At 43.6% G+C, this 15,631-nt stretch overlaps 1 protein-coding gene across 3 annotated transcripts in view; it reads left to right on the top strand.

The window, feature by feature from the left end:
- LOC109891153 (solute carrier family 12 member 5) overlaps window positions 1-15,631 on the top strand; it is a 314,019-nt gene that overhangs the window by 286,819 nt on the left and 11,569 nt on the right. For 2 of the 3 annotated variants that reach the window (XM_031827141.1, XM_031827150.1), the window contains exons 23-25: window positions 5,536-5,768; window positions 6,153-6,167; window positions 8,004-8,137. In XM_031827141.1, coding sequence (XP_031683001.1) covers window positions 5,536-5,768; window positions 6,153-6,167; window positions 8,004-8,137 — 382 coding nt within the window. The remainder of the gene's footprint in view (window positions 1-5,535; window positions 5,769-6,152; window positions 6,168-8,003; window positions 8,138-15,631) is intronic. The other variant, XM_031827148.1, reaches the window with a different exon arrangement.

The following is a 15,631-nucleotide window of genomic DNA, read 5'->3' as shown; positions in this document are numbered from 1 at the left end:
TTTAAATGTAACCTTTATTTTATCAGGAAGTCATACTGAGACCAAGGTTTATTTGACAGATGAGCCCTGAATTCCATAAATTACAGCAAATACACACTTTAAAATATAAATCCAAAATGTAAGCAGAAGGAAAAGCACAGTCATAAAAAACAAACACATTCATCAGGAATAAGGGCCTCAATCAACTTTCTGAATTGCCCTAGAGGGCAAAATAAAATGTAACCACCAGAATAAAATGTAAGAACATTTTGAAGATTGTTCCACAAATAAGGGGTAAGAACTAAAAGCTCCGGAGAGACCAAAGGAATTTCCAGAGTCAGCCAACTCTGAGACTGGGTCTGGTAACTCTTATCTCTAAAGATTAGTAATGATGATACAGTTGAAGTCAGAAGTTTACATACACTTAGGTTGGAGTCATTAAAACTCGTTTTTCAACCACTCCCCAAATTTCTTGTTACAAACAATAGTTTTGGCAAGTCGGTTAGGATCTACTTTTTTTGACACAAGTCATTTTTCCAACAATAGTTTACAGACAGATTATTTCACTTATAATTCACTGTATCACAATTCCAGTGGGTCAGAAGTTTACATACACTAAGTTGACAGTGCCTTTAAACAGCTTGGAAAATTCTGGAAAATTATGTTGTGGCTTTAGAAGCTTCTGATAGGCTAATTGACATAATTTGAGTCAATTGGAGGTGTACCTGTGGTACTTATTTTCCACCATAATTTGCTCCTACAGTTGATTTCTTCAAACCAAGCTACTTACCTATTGCAGATTCAGTCTTCCCAGCCAGGCGCAGGTCTACAATTTTGTTTCTGGTGTCCTTTGACAGCTCTTTGGTCTTGGCCATAGTGGAGTTTGGAGTGTGACTGTTTGAGGTTGTGGACAGGTGTCTTATATACTGAATACAAGTTCAAACAGGTGCCATTAATACAGGTAACGAGTGGAGGACAGAGGAGCCTCTTAAAGAAGAAGTTACAGGTCTGTGAGAGCCAGAAATCGTGCTTGTTTGTAGGTGACCAAATACTTATTTTCCACCATAATTTGCAAATAAATTAATTGAAAATCCTACAATGTGATTTTCTGGATTTCTTTTCCTCATTTTGTCTGTCATAGTTGAAGTGTACCTATGATGAAAATTACAGGCCTCTCTCATCTTTTTAAGTGGGAGAACTTGCACAATTGGTGGCTGACTAAATACTTTTTTGCCCCACTGTATCTAGGAACGTCGACTGAATAATCTGCTTTCTACTATTTAGTAAGACGCAGGACATTTTTCTATAGAGAAGACCAGTTTTATTCTCAGCTACCTAACTAACACATCAATATGCTTTTTAAAAGGCAGCTTTTCATCTATCTAGATGCCAAGATATTTGTAGCAGGGACATGATCAATATGGACACCATCCAAAGTACATATGCTTAAATTATCACTTATTTTTATGCGCTTTAGAGAACAACATATACTTAGTTTTACCTGCATTCAGTATTAATTTCAGGTCAATAAAGTATTACAGTCTATTCTGTAATAGAAGAAGGCAGACTGTAGTTTAGATAGAGCCTGGTCAACCGTGGGGACAATATTATACACAACTGTATCGTCGGCAGACAAGTGCAAGTAAAAAACAATTGACATACAAGTCGATATTATTAATGTAAACAGTAAAAGAACAGGACCCAGAATCGACCCCTCTGGGACACCTTTCGTAATATCCAGGAAACTGTATTTAACACCGTCAGTAGATGGTACATAGTGGTTAGAGCGTTGGGCCGGTTAGAGGTTGCTGGATCGAATCCCCAAGCTGACAAGGTAAACATCTGTCATCTGCCCCTGAGCAAGGCAGTTAACCCACTGTTCCCTGGGCGCCGAAGACGTATATGTCGATTAAGGCAGCCCTCCGCAACTCTCTGATTCAGAGGGGTTGGGTTAAAATGCGGAAGACACATTTCAGTTGAATGCATTCAGTTGTACAACTGACTAGGTATCCCCCTTACCCTTACATTGAGTTCTATATGTCAAGTCATTTTTAAACCAGTTGCATGCAGCCTGGTCTGGGCCAATTTAGGAAAGCCTCTGAATTAGCAGTGAGTGATCAACAGTATCGAAAGCCTTTGACAGGTCAATGAAGAGGGCAGCGCAATGTTGCCTTTTATCCATACAGTTAACCATATGTTTTATGACCAGGGATGCAGCAGAGATAGTGCTATGACTTGGTCTAAAACCCGACTGATGCACATTTAGAATATATTTCATAGATAAGAAAGATCTTAGCTGAGAATTAATCAAGGATTCTAATATTTTAGCTTGGCAAGAAGGTTTAGAAATAGGCCGATAATTATTTAGGTCACAAGGGTCACCACCTTTGTGAAGGGGGAGTACATGGGCCGCCTTCCAAACCTTGGCGATTGTACCAGATATAATCATGAGGTAAAATTATGGGTTAATTGTTCAACATTTAGGGGGGCAGAGAACTGCAGCAAAAATAGATTGAGCATATCAGCTCCAGGGGAGTTTTTACATAAATTTTCAGCAAGGCATCTAGCACATCACAGATAGTAAGTTGTTGAAATGAAAATATTCACTAGAAGTTGACGGGCTAACCATCGAGTCAGCTGAAGGCTTGCAGATTGACTGACCAGGGTCAACGACACCACTGTTTTTCTGGCTGTGGGTGTGGGGGGCTAGTGTTGCTGGCTGTTCTTCAGTCTCTGTGAAGGGCCACCGGGTGCAGGTCTAGGAGCATCTGATTTGTCTCATGGAGTTGGTGGCTGGTCTGCTGCTCCTGTGAGGTGAGGGTCAACGACACCACTGTTTTTCTCAAATAAAAAGCCTGACGAGAAAAATATTGTTAAAACCAGACAGAACTTGCTTAGTCGGGGAAGAAGAGGAATTTGTATGTTTTCCAAAAGTTTGAAGGATCACCAGCAGAGTCAGAGATGGAGCTTAAAAAGTAGCATGATTTATTTTTGTTATTCAAGATAGTACATCTGTTTCTCAATTGTCTGAAAGATTGTCAGTCCACTACAGAGTCAGTTTTCGTTGCTTTGGCCCAGGCCTGATTTCTCATCTGAATGAGCTCATATAACTCAAAAGAAAACAAATAGTTTGATCTATCTTTAACTTTGAATTGTTTAAAAGGGGCATGTTTATCTGCCAAAGGAATACATATTGAAGATACATTTTCGAAAGCCAACTCAGGGTCAGGAATACAGCAGAAAGTGGCTAAATCAGAGTGGAACCAGAGTAAATCCCAGCAAGAAATAAATGTATATTCTGGTTTATGGACACATCTACAACCAGGAGTTCAAATTTCTTGGGAACAGAAATATTTTAAGATTGGGATGCCATGAAATTAGATTAGAAATATATGCCCACTCCTCCTCCTTTCTGTAATCTGTCAAATCTAAATACATTAGAATATTTTACTTCAATATCTTTATCAGAGACCATTTAACCATGTTTCCGGGAGAACCAGAATGTCAGGACATGTCAATTGTGTCCATTTCTGTGACCATTTAGGTGCATTAGTCCAAGACCTCTATGAAATGTAAAGTTAGAGGGGGTATTAAGATAATTCCCATAAGAGATAACAGGCATAGGGTCATCTGCAGTAATTTGTTGAGTGAGCTGAGATTTTGCCACGGTCCCTGTCCGACCATGTGAGAGCAAAGCAGACTGAGCATTTGACTGGATGCATGGGCTGGGGCGAGAACTGGAAGAACAGTGTTGACAGAGCTCAGTCCAAATCAAATCAAATGTATTTATATAGCCCTTTGTACATCAGCTGATATCTCAAAGTGCTGTACAGAAACCCAGCCTAAAACCCCAAACAGCAAGCAATGCAGGTGTAGAAGCACGGTGGCTAGGAAACTCCCTAGAAAGGCCAAAACCTAGGAAGAAACCTAGAGAGAAACCAGGCTGAGGGGAGTCCTCTTCTGGCTGTGCCAGGTGGAGATTATAACAGAACATGGCCAAGATGTTCAAATGTTCATAAATGACCAGCATGGTCAAATAATAATAATCACAGTAGTTGTTGAGGGTGCAGAAAGTCAGCACTTCAGGAGTAAATGTCAGTTGGCTTTTCATAGCCGATCATTAAAAGTATCTCTACCACTCCTGCTGTCTCTAGAAAGTTGAAAACAGCAGGTCTGGGACAGGTAGTACGTCCGGTGAGCAGGTCAGGATTCCATAGCCACAAGGAGTGGAGCTGCTGCAGGGGACCAGAGTGGCTTCCAATGCTCCAATCTGGGTGTGCACAGGAGGTCTTGGTGGGGCTCCTGTTGCAAGGTTGGGGCTGCCATGGGGGGCAGAAGTGTCACAGGCCTGTCCTGGGGATGGGAGTAGGGAGGGTGACCAAAACTAGCCTGGGAGGGATGTTGTGGGGGGAAATTAGGAGGGGGTTGTGGAGAAGAGTGTGTCTGGCGAAGCTCCAAACTATCAGCATATGTAGGCTGATGATTTGAATGATACATGGTGTGGACTGCATCATGTGGTGCAGTTCACACCACCTCAACGGTGTTTTGCCAGACCCTATGGTAGGGGTCAGTGCTGTGTAGAACTGGGCTGAGTTGAGGTGGGCCTGGTCTGGTAGAGCTGTGCTGTGCTGTGATGTGTCAGGTTCGGTAGAGCTGTGCTGAGGTGGACCGCGTCTGGTTAAGCTGTGCTGTGAAGGGCCGAGTCTGGTAGAGATGTGCTGTGATAGACCGGTCTGGTTGAGCTGTGCTGTGATGGGGCAGGTTTGGTAGAGCGGTGCTGTGATGGGCCGGGTCTGGTTGTGCTGTGCTGTGCTGTGCTGTGATGGGCAGGATCTGGTTGAGTTGTACAATGATGGGCCAGGTCTAGTAGAACTGTGCTGAGGCGGGCCTGGTCTGGTAGCATGAGAGGGAGGTTTTAGGGGGAATTGAAGAGGGTGGTGTGGAGGGCAGTGTGGCTGGCGATGCCCCAAACTCTGTGTGTGGCCTCTTTTACTGCATATGGCTTGGGCATAGCTCAATGTATCTCCATGCAGTTCCTGGGAGAGAAGTGGTGGAGGATGGTGTGGGGGGCTAGTGTTGCTGGCTGTTCTCCAGTCTCTGTGAAGGGCCACCGGGTGCAGGTCTAGGAGCATCTGATTTGTCTCAGGGAGTTGGTGGCTGGTCTGCTGCTCCTGTGAGGTGAGATGGACAGGCCACTAACAGCAACATCTTTTGACATCTTGATGAAGGTGGGGGAGGTCTCTTTGTACAGCTGTACAATGCACTGCAGGCCTGTGTTTTTAATATGTGTAACATTAGGGAAAAAGTCAGTCTGCCTTTTAATTTCTGTCCGTTGATGAAAAGTCATAGTAAGGTGAGTAGGCTACAGATGCGTTGATTCAAAAGTTCCTTTTCAGACCTTTTTAATCAGCCCAATTGTATGACTGACCGCCAACATCAAGGCCATCAAGGCCTAATGTCTCTCTCTTTCTCTCTCCTCTGACCCTCACACTCACTCTGTTATTCCACCTCGCCTCATCTCACCTTGTCTCTCCCCACCCTGTCTCGTGATCTCAGTCTGTCTCTGTCGCTGTGTCCCCTCCCCCTCAGGTCCAGCTTATCCATGACAGCACCACCCCGGCCAGTCCCATCAACCCGGCTACCCTGACCCCGGCCACCGAAGGGGGTGCCCAGACTCCAGGGTCTGCCCAGGTCCAGATGACCTGGACAGAAAAGGCCGATGGTGAGCTGGCCAAGCCACCTGGCGCCTCCACACCGGAGGGTATCAAAGACATCTTCAACATGAAGCCGTGAGTGTGGTTTGGCAAAACTAGTTTATAGGCCCTGATGAAGACCTGAGTGGTCAAAACGTTGTCAATAGTATACAAAGTCTCTTTTCACCTTAAAAAAAACTGGTATACTCCCACGTTGGCACCGAAAGTTCTTGAAGAGTAACATTCTGATTGGTGTTCTCTTAGTAAAGGGATAGTTCACTCCAAAATGATATTTTAGTATTTTGTTCATTAATCCACTGTTAATACAATCCCATGTCAGCAGTCAAGTTTTCAAAAAAGAGCACTTTCAACACAGAAAAAAAATGATGGTGTTCTCTGTATTAAAAGTGCTATTTTTTGAAAACTTGAGTTTGCATTCTCACCTTTAATCTTGTGTTTCTCTCCCTTGTCATGCTGCAGTGAGTGGGAAAACCTGTAAGTATTTATGTAGCTAAAATGTTGGTGGAGCTTACATAAAACAGAGGTCTGGAAAAAATTATATTTATTTATATATATACAGTTGAAGTCAGAAGTTTACATACACTTAGATTGGAGTCATTAAAACTTGTTTTTCAGCCACTCCACAAATGTCTTGTTAACAAACTATAGTTTTGGCAAGTCGTTTAGGACATCTACTTTGTGCATGACACAAGTCATTTTTTCAACAATTGTTTACAGACAGATTATTTAACTTATAGTTCACTGTATCGCAGTTCCAGTGGGTCAGAGGTTTACATACACTAAGTTGACTGTGCCTTTAAACAGCTTGGAAGATTCCGGAAAATGATGACATAGCTTTAGAAGCTTCTGAAAGGCTTATTGACATCATTTGAGTCAATTGGTGGTGTACCTGTGGATGTATTTCAAGGCCTACCTTCAAACTCAGTGCCTCTTTGCTTGACATCATGGGGAAAATCAAAAGAAATCAGCCAAGACCTCAGAAAAAAATGGTAGGTCTCCACAAGTCTGGTTCATCATTGGGGTAAATTTCCAAACGCCTGAAGGTACCACGTTCATCTGTACAAATAATAGTACACAAGTATAACCACCATGGGACCACGCAGCCATCATACCGCTCAGGAAAGAGACCCGTTCTGTCTCCTAGAGATGAACGTACTTTGGTGCGAAAAGTGCAAATCAATCCCAGAACAACAGCAAAGGACCTTGTGAAGATGCTGGAGGAAACAGGTACAAGTGTATCGATATCAAGAGTAAAACGAGTCCTATATCGACATAACCTGAAAGGCCGCTCAGCAAGGAAGAAGCCGCTTCTCCAAAACCGCCATAAAAAAGCCAGACTATGGTTTGCAACTGCACATGGGGACAGAGATCGTACTTTTTGGAGAAATGTCCTCAGTTCTGATAAAACAAAAATAGAACTGTTTGGCCATAATGACCATCGTTGTGTTTGGAGCAAAAAGGGGGAGGTTTGCAAGCCGAAGAAGGGTGGCAGCATCATGTTGTGGGGGTGCTTTTCTGCAGGAGGGACTGGTGCACTTCACAAAATAGATGGCATCATGAGGCAGGAACGTTATGTGGATATATTGAAGCAACATCGCAAGACATCAGTCAGGAAGTTAAAGCTTGGTCGCAAATGGGTCTTCCAAATGGACAATGACCCCAAGGATACTTCCAAAGTTGTGGCATATTGGCTTAAGGACAACAAAGTCAAGGTATTGGAGTGGCCATCAGAAAGCCTTGACCTCAATCCTATAGAAAATTTGTGGGCCGAACTGAAAAAGTGTGTGCGAGCAAGGAGGCCTACAAACCTTACTAAGTTACACCAGCTCTGTCAGGAGCAATTTAAAGGAAATGCTACCAAATACTAATTTAGTGTATGTAAACTTCTGACCCACTAGGAATGTGATGAAAGAAATAAAAGCTGCAATAAATTGTTCTGTCTGCTATTATTCTGACATTTCACAGTCTTAAAATGAAGTGGTGATCCTAACTGACCTAAAACAGGGAATTTTTACTAGGATTAAATGTCAGGAATTGTGAAAAACTGAGTTTAAATGTATTTGGCTAAGGTGTATGTAAACTTCCGACTTCAGCTGTACATTTCCTCAAGGATTCCATAGACCAAGTCAGCAAAGCAAAGGTTGCATTGGTGAAGGAATTAATGAGTGAAAGAGTGACCATTTGTTTTAGCTGTTTGTGAATTAGTAGCCTGAAAGGGTATTAGTTTCACTGAATGCCTAAACATAATACTGCATTATGAACAAATTATGGTTTGGAGCTCAGTAGCGGCCATCTTGTTTATTCCAACAGAAACCAGTCCAATGTGAGACGCATGCACACAGCACTGAGGCTGAATGGTGTCATCGTGAAGAAATCCTCAGAGGCCAAGCTGGTGCTCCTTAACATGCCCGGGCCGCCCAAAAACCGAGCGGGCGACGAGAACTGTATCCTTCTTTCTCTTATCGCTCTCTCTCACTCTTAGGGAACTTCCAAGGGTGGTCATGTTACAAACATTTATTTTCTCAAGCACAGGGCCGGCTCTAGCCTTTTGGGGGCTCTAAGCAAGATTTGGTTAGGGGTCTCCCCACCTTGCGGCAAAACATTTTAATGGCCCCCCGTCTACGCGACAGAGAGAAGAAAAAAAAAATAAAGTTCATTTCCTGCAATTTCACAATTTTATAACAAATTGAATGCAATTCTACTCATTTTGCCATGGGGTGGAGAGACATTTTTGCAGTTTAAAGCTAATTTCACAAATGTTGCACATTTTGCCATGGCTTATTTCATGTTTATATGATATCTGAGTGAGAATGACTAACAAAATCAATGGGGGCAACTGGAGTTCAGGGCCCCTGGGCACGTGTCCTGTGTGCCGGTTTGTATTTAGCCAATTTTAGATAGCTGGCTACCAATCAAAAAATGTACGTGGGAAATTGTAAACTAATTGAGAGACTGACAAAACAAGAGAAAAACTGCTGATGCACAACCACATTGCACCTGGTGTAAGATAGGTTTAGAGTTTAGGTGAGGGTTAGAGTGAATGGTGGAAATCGGAGTGGTTGTTAGAGAGCGTCTGAAGTTGGACTTGGCGTCCATTTTCACACTGTATGGAGTTATTTGTATTTATTATGGACCCCATTAGCCACTGCCAAGGCAGCATCTACTCTTGCCTGGGGTCCAGCAAAAATTTATACAGTCATATACATTATAGTACAATTTGTAAACATTAAAATATATTTTACAACACATTTCACAACACATTAAGTGTGCGCCCTCCGTCCATTATACTCCAACACACACTCCAGGTGTAGTGTGTATGTTATGTGTGTTTGTATGTGTGTGTTTCAGTGGAATCTGGTGACTTGAAACATTGACGAGGATGGGAGACCCACAGTAATGAACAGAGACAGTTAGACAAAAGAGCTAAGAATTAGTTAGTCTAAGCAAGGAGTAAAATCATTGATGTGTAATAATGTGATTGTGTTTGTGTGTGTGTTTGTTTGTGATTGACGCTACATACACTAATCAGAGAAAATTGATAGGGGTGCTCACAGTGCTTGGAGAGAAAACATTCAATGTGCCAGTGGATAAGCGGGGCCATGAGACGTGGCTTCATGTCAGAAGGTGGGTGTAGCTGGTGCATGAAGTCAGGTGCAGGAGAGCAGAATGAGTGAGCAATGTACTTTACTCAAAATAAAGGCACAAGGTAAACATACGCTTGACCAACAATAAATGGTAATCAATTACGCACGGGTGTAAACAGCACCCATCGAAATGAAATGAAACCAGGTGTGTAGAAAACAAAGACAAAACAAATTGAAAATTAAATGTGGATCGGCGATGGCTAGAAGACCAGTGACTTCGACCGCCGAATGCCGCCCGAACAAGGAGAGGGACCGACTTCGGCGGAAGTCGTGACACTTCATTTCAAGTCAGGAGAGAGTTGACAATGCTAGTGGAGTGGTCATCACCTCTTAATCAGGGAACAGGATAGCAGATACTTTCCATTACAGCTGCGCCATCGTAGGTTTGGGCAACGAGTTTCTCTATGAAGTTGACACATTAAAGTAGCCCAAGAAACGTTCCTGAATAAATCCCTGATCATCCACATACCTGACAATAACTGACCACTTTTCCCCCCTGAGGTCTGGAGTTTTTCCTTATCGTTAACCTAACCAGGACTCTGGATCCTATAAGGTATGACAGTGATTAATCACGTATAAAAAAGTTGTATATGGACTATGATGGGTCTAGAGCTGTGCCAGCCGGTTATTGTCAAGCATATAACTGTCGGTCTCACGGTAATTGACTGTCAATTAACATAAACACATTTAGCATCTCTTGTCTACCACACTCTTGGCCTACAAGCCACTGATGCAGACCTTTGGAACATCTACATTTTTAAAAGTGTAATAAATCCATTTACGAGACACAATTTGGTTAGAATTCCATGCCATTATTTTATATAATTTTATAGTCTGAAGAATACAATTGAACAATGCTGAATAAAATAGAAAGGATATTTTCTCCAAATGATTTTGGTGAGTGTGCACATGTAGCTATTCTGTGTTGAGAGATTAACAAAGAAATAGGTACTCCTATATATGCTTAATTTAGAGGTATTATTGTAACTTTAGTGGTTCTACTGGGTTGGGCTATATGTTTACATTTTTAATACATTGTAAGGCTGCATGATGCGACTCTAATGGTGATTTGAAAAAAGTATTGAAAGGCATGAGCTCTGTGTAGGCTGTACACACTTCAAAAAGTCTTTCACAATTCACATTCACAATTTGACAAGCACTTGATAATGTGATAATAATTTCCCGGCGATATCCCCTTTGTGTGGCCGTAACACACCCTAAAAAATCCATGCCTTTTATGGCCAATGGTTGTGCTCTGAAGCACCTCTTACTCACATGGCTCTTCATCACGTGATCGGGTCTTTCTCAGGCTACAAGTAAAGACAGACACTTTGGGGACGCAACTGCATTCGTCCTTATCCAATTCCGAGGTGCATATTGAAGATATTGAAAGAACTTTCCACATTTACTTTTCGTCAGCCAACAACATGAGTAGACCTAATGAACAGCAAAATAACTAGCCTATGTCAATCTACTATCCCCCATAGTACAAAAGTTGACCTATTCTATTCTGTGTGAGAAGTAAATATTCCAACATAGAATGGGACAGTTGTGGGATGCGAATAGATCCCAAATTAATACATCCACTAGCATCCCAAAAAATGTTGTTTACTTACGCAATGAGGCGGACGCAACCGATTAGAATGTTCAGCTTAAAATGTGATGAACTATTGGGCTATTTCTTCACATTATACTGTATACTACATTTTCTCCAGATACACAAATGGACTATAAATCCTTAATGTTATCAAAAATCACTCTTTAATCTCGCTTTTAATGGATGATGCGGTGGAAGCTGTCAAATCATTATTTATTCATTTTGATCATAATGTGCAATTACCTCTGCAAGTTTCTTGTAGTTGGCCTTAATAGCGGAACTTTCCCTCTCGTGTCCTCTAAAAGCCAATTCTTTCATGCCCAAAAATGCAGTGTGTTGAGAACATCCCTGTTTCTTCTCATGACTCAATCACACCTAGTGTTATTGCGCAAAATGGTATATGGCATCATCTGGATATGTGTGCAACAAAAGTTCAACATTCACCTACAGCTACCATTTCTGTCAGGCTATGCATACAGTTTGACCCATACGCTCGATAAATCCAACGTATGCACCACACAGAACCCACTGCAACTTCCTCTGCAACGCAGATAAGGCCAGCAATACAGGCGGCTTGATGAAAGGCTCTCTGTTAACCAGCTATACTTTTGATACCAATTGGTACCTCTTCTTTTCATCCTTCTTCATGAAACTGATCTCAAGCAGAGGTCAACCCTCTGTTTAATTTGCACCTTTTCCATTTATCCCAGAGAATGAAACGGGTTTTTCAACAAAAAGTCAACACAATATTGTGTGGCCATTCTGCCATTCTGGTGGTGAAAACTGTACACTCATGCTGGTAGCTAGCTAGCTACTGGCTACTCATAATTACCATATAGGTCTATGGAAGGGGGTAAGGCCAACGAGCCTCCTAGGAAAACGGAAGCTAGCTGTCCTCCGGCTACACCATAGTACTACCCCAGAGAATGCTGTTGAAGTTACTATAGACCTTATTTTCAAAACAGTGTTTTTTAATCAATTATTTGGTGACACATTTTCAAGATAATTTTTTTTCATTTTTCACTATTTTTATTTTTATTACATTTCTTTGAGGAAGATGGTCCTCCCCACCCTCCTCAGAGGAGCCTTCACTGGTGTGTTTGTACCTGGGTGTGTGAATCTTCACAGTCCAAGTTGTTCCATAAGGTGTGTTTTTACGTTATTTCAATCTGATGTGGAATAGAGTTCCATGTAGCCATGGATCTATGTAGTATTGTGCGCCTCCTATACTCTGTTCTGGACTTGGGGACTGTGAAGAGACCTCTGGTGGCATGTCTTGTGGGATATGCATGGGGGTCTGAGCTGTGTTCTAGTAGTTTAAACAGACAGCTTGGTGCATTCAACATGTCAATACTTCTTACAAAAACAAGAAGTGAAGAAGTAAATCTCTCCTCTACATAGGGCCATAAGAGATTGACATGCATATTATTAATGTTAGCTTTAAGTTTATATTTAAGGGCCAGCTGTGCTGCCGTGCCTCTGGGACAGTTGTAATTTTCAGAATTCCCTCTTTGTGGCACCTGACCACACGACTGAGCAGTAGTCCAGGTGTGACAAAACTCGGGCCTGTGGGACCTGCCTTGTTTATATTGTTGTTAAGAAGGCAGAGTAAGGCAGAGCTTTATTATGGACAGACCTTTCCCCATCATAGCTACTGTTTTGACCTTAACAGTTTACAATCCAGGGTTACTCCAAGCAGAGTAGTCTCGTCAACTCAATTTCCACATTATTCATTACAATAATTTGTTGAGATTTATGGTTTAGTTAATGATTTGTCCCAAATACAATCCATTTAGATTTAGAAATATTTAGGACTAACTTTTTTCTTGCCACCCATTCTGACACTGGCTGCAGCTGTTAAGTATTGCAGTGATTTCACTCGATGTAGTAGCTGGCGTGTACAGTGTTGAGTCATCCAGATACATAGACACACAGGCTTTACTCAGAGCCAGTGTCAGGTCATTACGTTAGAAAAAATTGAAAAAAGTAAGGGGCCTAGACAGCTGCCCTGGGAAATGCCTAATTCTACCTGGATAATGTTGTTGAGGCTACCATTAAATAACACTGTGTTCTGTTAGACAGGGAACTCTCAATCCACAATAAATGTTTTCAAATGTATAAAATGTTTTAAACAGAATTACCTTATTTAGAGTATTCAGGCCATTTGCTATGAATTTCGAAATTGAGCTCAGGTGCATCCTGTTTCCATTGATCATCCTTGGGATGTTTCTACAACTTGATTGGAGCCCACTTGTGATATATTGATTTTACATGATTTGGAAAGGCTGTCTATATAAAGTCCCACAGCTGACAGTGCATGTCAGAGAAAAAACCAAGCCATGAGGTCGAAGGAATTGTCTGTAGAGCTCTGAACCAGGATTGTGTTGAGGCACAGATCTGAGGAAGGATACCAAAAAAATGTCTGCAGCATTGAAGGTGCCCTAGAACACAGTGGCCTCCATCATTCTTAAATTGAAGAAGTTTGTAACCACCAAGGCTCATCCTAGAGCTGGCCGCCTGGCCAAACTGTGCTATCGGGGGAGAAGGACCAAGAACCTGATGGTCACCCTAACAAAGCTTCAGAGTTCTTCTGTGGAGATGGGAGAAACTTCCAGAAGAACAACCATCTCTGCAGCACTCCACCAATCAGGCCTTTATGGTAGAGTGGTCAGACAGAAGCCACTCCTCAGTAAAAGGCACATTACTGCCCGCTTGGAGTTTGCCAAAAGGCTCATAAAGAACTCAGACCATGGCCTGAATGGCCTCAAACTCTTTGGCCTGAATGCCAAGCGTCACGTCTGGAGGAAACCCGGCACCATCCCTACGGTGAAGCATGGTGGTGGCAGCATCATGCTGTGGGGATGTTTTTCAGCGACAGGGACTGGGAGACTAGTCAGGATTGAGGCAAATATGAACGGAGCAAAGTACAGAAAGATCCTTGACGAAAATCTGCTCCAAAGTACTTGTGACCTCAGACTGGGGAGAAGGTTCACCTTTCAACAGGACAACAACCCTAAGCATACAGCCAAGACAACGCAGGAGTGGCTTCGGGCTTCGGGACATGTCTCTGAATGTCCTTGAGTAGCCCAGACTTGAATCCAATCAAACATCTTTGGAGGGACCTGAAAATAGCTGTGCAGCGATGCTCAAAATGCAACCAGACAGAGCTTAAGAGGATCTGCAAAAAACAATGGAACTTCTCAAATACAGGTGTGCCAAGCTTGTAGAGTCATACCAAGAAGACGCTCCTGGTTAGAATCCAGGCTCTGTCGCAGCCGGCCTCGACCGGGAGACCCATGGGGTGACGTACAATTGGCCCAGCGTCGTCTGGGTTAGGGGAGGGTTTGGCCGGCAGGGATGTCCTTGTCTCATCACGCTCTAGCGACTCCTGTGGCGGGACAGGCGCATGCGCGCTGACACTGTGCTAGGTGTACTGTGTTTCATCCGACACATTATTTTGGCTGGCTTCTAGGTTAAGTTGGCATTGTGTTTGGGTCGTGTTTCGGAGGACACATGGCTCTTGACCAGTCTAGAGTGCCCCTATAATCCCATCCTCCCGAGTTGTAGGACCAGTGGCCTGGGACGTAGGTGTGGACATCCGCCAGGCTTGAGAGAGGGAGCCCGCACTCCTGAACTGTCCTCCTGAGCGCATCTACATTCCCACAGGGATAAGGGATCAGCTGCTGACCTGGGCACACACAGCTTTCGTCACTGGACATCCAGGTATTTCTCGCACTATCCACTCCATCGCTGAGAAGTTTTGGTGGCCCACCTTGGCGCAGGATGTAACTCATTATGTAAACTTCCCATGCCTCAGCGACCCTGGTCTTATCTATCCATCGAATTTGTAACTGATCTCTACTCTGACGGTTTCACCACCATTCACCACCACTCTTCCAGCAGGTCTTCCAGCATTATGGCCTTCCGGAGTACATAGTTTCCAACGTGGCCCCCAATTCACATCACGAGTATGGAGGGCCTTCATGGAGAAGCTCTGGGTCACAGTCAGCCTCACTTCCGGGTTACCATGGAGAGGATGAACTGAGGAGTCACTCACTGGAATGAGTCTTTCCATGGAATGAGTCTTTCCAAGGGCAGAGTATGCCCAGAACTCGCTGCGTCGCTCTTCCACTGGGTTTACGCTCTTCCACTGGGTTGACCCCCTTCCAGTGTGTTCTGGGTTTTCAGCCGGCCCTGGCCTCCAGACCGAAGCTCCTGCAATTCATCAGTGGTTCCGCACACGCAGAAGTGTGGAGCCATGAGCATGTTAGACTCCAGCATGCCATCCATCGTCAAAAGGAACAGGCAGACCGCCACCACAGTGAGACCCCTGTGTTCCACCCTGGGGATCGCATCTGGCTCTCTACCAGGATCCTCCCACTCCACCTGCCCTGCAAGAAACTGAGCCCCCGGTTTGTGGGGCTGTTCAAGGTTCTCCGTAGGGTCAATGAGGTGACGTATAGGTTACAGTTGCCTAGTCACTATCGTATCTCATCCTCGTTTCATGTCTCCCTTCTCTCAGGCCGGTGGTTCCTGGTCCCCTAGCTGATGCTGTCCCCCACGACACCCCACCACCTCCCCTGGACGTCGAGGGGAGTACAGCGTATGCTGTCAGATCCGTACTGGACTCACGGAATCGTGGGGGGTCAACTCCAGTATCTAGTGGACTGGGAGGGGTATGGCCCAGAGGAGCGGTG

This window comes from Oncorhynchus kisutch, linkage group LG1 (assembly GCF_002021735.2).
Source record: "Oncorhynchus kisutch isolate 150728-3 linkage group LG1, Okis_V2, whole genome shotgun sequence".
NCBI lineage: Eukaryota > Metazoa > Chordata > Actinopteri > Salmoniformes > Salmonidae > Oncorhynchus > Oncorhynchus kisutch.
Note: the sequence above shows the minus strand (reverse complement) of the source record. Positions and strands in the feature narration are given on the sequence as shown.